At 24.7% G+C, this 4,561-nt stretch overlaps 1 protein-coding gene across 1 annotated transcript; it reads right to left on the reverse strand.

Moving 5' to 3' along the window:
- Positions 1-1,222: 1,222 nt before the first annotated feature.
- LOC145834942 (uncharacterized) lies at positions 1,223-3,784 on the reverse strand. The gene is made up of 4 exons (XM_082942472.1): positions 3,606-3,784; positions 2,702-2,888; positions 2,033-2,241; positions 1,223-1,884 (listed from the first exon to the last, which is right to left on the reverse strand). Exons 1-4 carry the CDS (start codon positions 3,777-3,779, stop codon positions 1,687-1,689), a joined length of 768 nt encoding a protein of 255 aa, XP_082798598.1. The 5' UTR covers positions 3,780-3,784; the 3' UTR covers positions 1,223-1,686.
- Positions 3,785-4,561: the final 777 nt, after the last annotated feature.

Consider the following 4,561-nt stretch of genomic DNA (forward strand, 5'->3'; position numbering starts at 1 on the left):
GTAAAGCAATTGTTCACTAATGAACCACTAGAATTTTTTTTAAATCTTTTTAAAATATATACTACTTTTTTAGGTTTAGCCCTTAACATATTATTTTAGAATTTGAGTTGTCGGAATTTGAATTGTCATGTAACCGATGTGTACACAGTTGTACGCTTTGGAAAACTATAGCCTCTTAATTTACAATTATTGACAAATTTTAATTTTTATTTTTTATTTATAAGTTTGTGAGCGTTTGCAATCTTACAACTATCGTGTATTCAAAGTCATTGGGACCTTCACGTTACCAACGTAAAAAGTTTATAGTAGTTAATAATTTTTTAAGTATAGCAAAGCTTGAAGTATTGAAATAGATATCAAAGCGTTGTTTTACCAAAACAAGCAATCAATTTTTTCATAAACAGTTTTACCCTTTAAAAGTCAATGAAGTTAGTTATCAATTTAAACAAGCTTCTTGTTATTTATACCGCTTGAAATATAAGGCTAATATTTTTGAACTTATATTACAATGTTTACTGTTTTACTTTCTGTATAAGAACAAAAACTTACAGCAAATATATTTTGCTTCAAAATTTCTTTAGTATAATGCTTGTTACTGACATCTTAAGTTTAACCGTTGTTCATAATTTAAAATTAAATACGCTTATAGTACAACAGATAGTTTTTTTTATATGAGTCATTAAAGATTTTTTTTGTTAAGTAAACTTTGACTTTGAAACTTATCTTAAAGTTAAAAACTGAAAAAAAAATAATTTTTTGTCGACTATAAGGTTTTCATCTTACAATGTTCAACTTTTGAAGTGTTTTAGGACCATTTATCGTTATTGATAAAAATTTTGCTGGAAACTTCTTTGATTGCTAAAAATATCATTACTTACAAAATATTATCTTTTAACTTTAACTAAAATTACTTTTAATAAAGAATTCAAGGTTTAAAAATAGTTTTTAGCGTAATATCTATAATAGTAGTTTTCTTTTGTATAGGCTACAAACTAGCAAAAACTTGACACAATTTTATAAGAAGTTGAAAAAAATTAGAAGTTTAAAAGTTGTAAGCGAAATAATAAGTTACAACAATCAAAAAAATATTAGGTTGCATGTTTCCACAATACAAAAAGTAGTTTAGAAATACATAAAAACTTTTAAAGACGTTTTTAAGTTTTGAGTTGGTTGCTGCCAAAAAACAAAATAAGACATAAAATCTAACATTAATTTAGTTGCAATGTATAATTAATAAAATTGTCCAGTGATTAGTCTTAACTATTGATAATGTTTTATTTAATGTAAGCCTAAAAAAATAGAGGTTTTCATACATAAACGCTTTTTGCCCAAAGTTAAAGGATACAGTTATTAATATAACAACTTTGAGAACTTATTTAACAATTAAAAAAAAACTACTATCAACTAAAATTTTAGTTTTTTCTATCAAAATTTTGCTTTAAAGTTTACTAAATGTATTCTATATGTTCGTAACTTTCCATCACTTTAAAAACAACTAGTAAAATTTAATACTTAACTTTGACTATATGTATTAAATAGTACAAAAACTTTTCGTTTACTAATCTACAAACTTTTAATGTAAAGATTAAAAAAAGATATCTCATATTTTCAAAAAAAATTTTTTAGTGGAACAATTTTAGAATAAAACAGAAAATAAAGTAATGTAAATTAAGCTGCTTAACATTTTTAATACTTTCTATCCCGAGTATACCACCCAATTGACACGAGGTGCGCTAAATGATGACGTTTGATCCGAGTCAGTCCTTCGTACAACATTTTAGTGATGTTTTCAGGTTTTTGACGGTTTCTCCAATAAGTCAACATGTAATTTGCTTGAGAGTAGCAATTGTTACCACTGCTTGCCTTTCCAATTATTTTGATAACCTTTATTTATTGAGTATCTAAAGCTGAATTTGTTTCTAACTGTGAACTTAGCTAAATACCTTAAACTTAAAAAAAAGTTACATAGTTTTTTTTTGTGAATTACGATAAAATAAGCTTTTATTATTTTGAATAAGTTAATACAACTTACGTCGCTTTCAAAAAGTCCCAAAGCGTAAGCTAATCTTTTCCAATCTTCTGAATTTTTGAAATTTCTAGCCAACATAGAAGCATTTTCATTTGAAAATATTTCACTGTTTCTTGAAAATTCCTCTGTAATCGTTTTGTGTTTTTTTCGGCTTGTTTTATTTTGGATCTTGTTTTCTGATACTTTTTCTTTTAATTCTTGATTGAAATAAACTAAAATAATCAGTTTTTAAGTATGATCAGTATGTAGTTTTTTTATTAAAGAAAGTTTTCTTCAACAACTACATATACCGTGTGAAACAAAGTACAATTAAAAAACTTCTAAAATTACAACAGTAATGCTAAATAGTTAAAGGTGTTAAAATGGAAAACTGTAAAAAAAAAACTGATACCTTTTGGGATTAAAACGTTCTTATTTGTTTAAAAATTGCAACACATATTTCAGCTTTTCGAAATATTAAATATTTTTTTAAGTTCTGTAATTTAAAAAATATTAAAGTTATCTATAGTGCAAAAAGTTTTCTTAATTGAACTCATTTGATGTCTAACATAACAAAAAGAACAACCAGTATTAGTAACTTGTATATAAAGTGTTTTTAAAAAGATGATTCTACATTAGCATGTTTTGAAATTTAATCTTATATCGTTAAGGGTTTTTGATCTAAAAATTTACCCTTGCTTGTCATCTCCGCTTTGATCTTCTCAGCAAAAAACTTTTGTTTCATGCTAACTAAAGCGTCAAACAAACGTGGAACGATTTGATTGGCTGGAGTGTGATGCCTCCAGGTTTGAAGCATGAGGTAACACTGGCTAAACTTGTTGTTTGTTGAGCTTGCTTTCGACACAAAATATGCAATGTTCTGCAAATGAAAATAAAACACGATAAAATAAAACTTCTCTTAATAAAAAAAAGTTTTAAAGCTTAAAAACAGCATTTTATGTGTTAATAAATTAATTCTATAGTTTGTGCTAAAACCATTCATACTTAAAAAAAATTTACTATACAAAATTTAATCAGAAAGTCTTTTCATTTACATGCAACATATTTGTACAATGACTAGCGTTCGCATAGAAACTTGTATTACTTTTTATAAATAGTTTATCTATACAAGTTTTAAAATCTAATCTTTTATTAGGTTAATATTTTATATTTTTATTAAAAATTTAATAGTTAACTTGGTCTTTTTTTGACTAATTTTTAAATATCAAGCAACACTTTTACTCTTATACTAGTGCTTATAAAAACACTTAAGTAGTTTTTTCCTTATAGCCTTTAAGTACAATTGCGACACTTGAAAAGCATTAGTTTCACTAATTTAAATAACTCTATATATTGATTTTCGCTGTATTTTTTTCAAACAGATTAATAAAGATAAAGTTTTGCATTTTTACGCCACAGTTTTAAGCTAAGTAAAAATGATTATGTTAAAACAAAGACCCTGGACAAGACTTTAAAAGGTATCTAAATAGTGTGCGACTCGATAACCGAAAGGGTTTTTCCGTGCACCTGGTCCTAGAATCAAATATTTTGAATTCTCTTTATTTTTCAAACAATTAAATATTTAAACAGTTCTAACATGAGGTAAAAAACCTAAAAGGTAGGCTAATCTGATCCAATCATTTTTATTTAAATAATTTGAAATTTTAATAATTAGTTCATCCCTTAGTATTTCTTTAGGACCGTCATCTTTCGATTTTGAAATTTCGTTTTTTTCATTGTCTATTATAAAACTATCAATGCTATCAATCATTTCTTATAAATCTAAGAAAATTACATAAACTATTGAAAAAATTGTCAACTAAAATAATGTATTTTACTGTTTTACTAAGATTTGACAGCTATTTTTTAAGATAAAGCACTTACACACTAAATATAAAATAAATTTAAGTAATGTATTTAAAAAGATACTTTAAAAGTGTTTTAATAAAGTTATCAATCAAACTTAATTGGGTTCAGATTACAAAAAGTTTCAAGTATTTTATAGGTAACATTATTTTTTTTTATCTAGCAACATTAATAAAAAGGTTAAATGACTAAGTAATTTTCGAAGTCAAAAGTTTAAGATTTTGCATAGTAAGCGATAAGCATAAAATTGTAAAAATATAATCTTATGTACTTCTATTTAAGTTTGGCAATAAAAGTAAATAAAAAAGCTTCAAAATTTTTTATAAAGTAAAATACAGATATTTTCAAACTACTAAACTAAATTTTAAGTAGGATTTATTTTTATCCAGATAACAATTTTGAAAACATTTCTAACTTAAAAAACAAAAACTGCTTTGAAAGTAACAAATGGCTAAACATGCTAATAAAGTATGTTTTTTGTTCGGTCAGTATTAAGCCTCTTTATGAATTGTAAAGTAAATAATAGTGACAATAAAACCAACATAAATACTAAAAAGGAGAAAAAATATTTACTTTTGTTATTATCGCACCTTGTATTTAACAAACTTAATTCCCTTTGTTAAAATGATATTTTCTAAAAGCCAAAGTTACACTCAATAAAATTTTAACTAATAAATTTGATTTTTA

Source organism: Thalia democratica, chromosome 4, assembly GCF_965202585.1.
Source record: "Thalia democratica chromosome 4, ktThaDemo2.hap1.1, whole genome shotgun sequence".
NCBI classification, from domain to species: Eukaryota; Metazoa; Chordata; class Thaliacea; order Salpida; family Salpidae; genus Thalia; species Thalia democratica.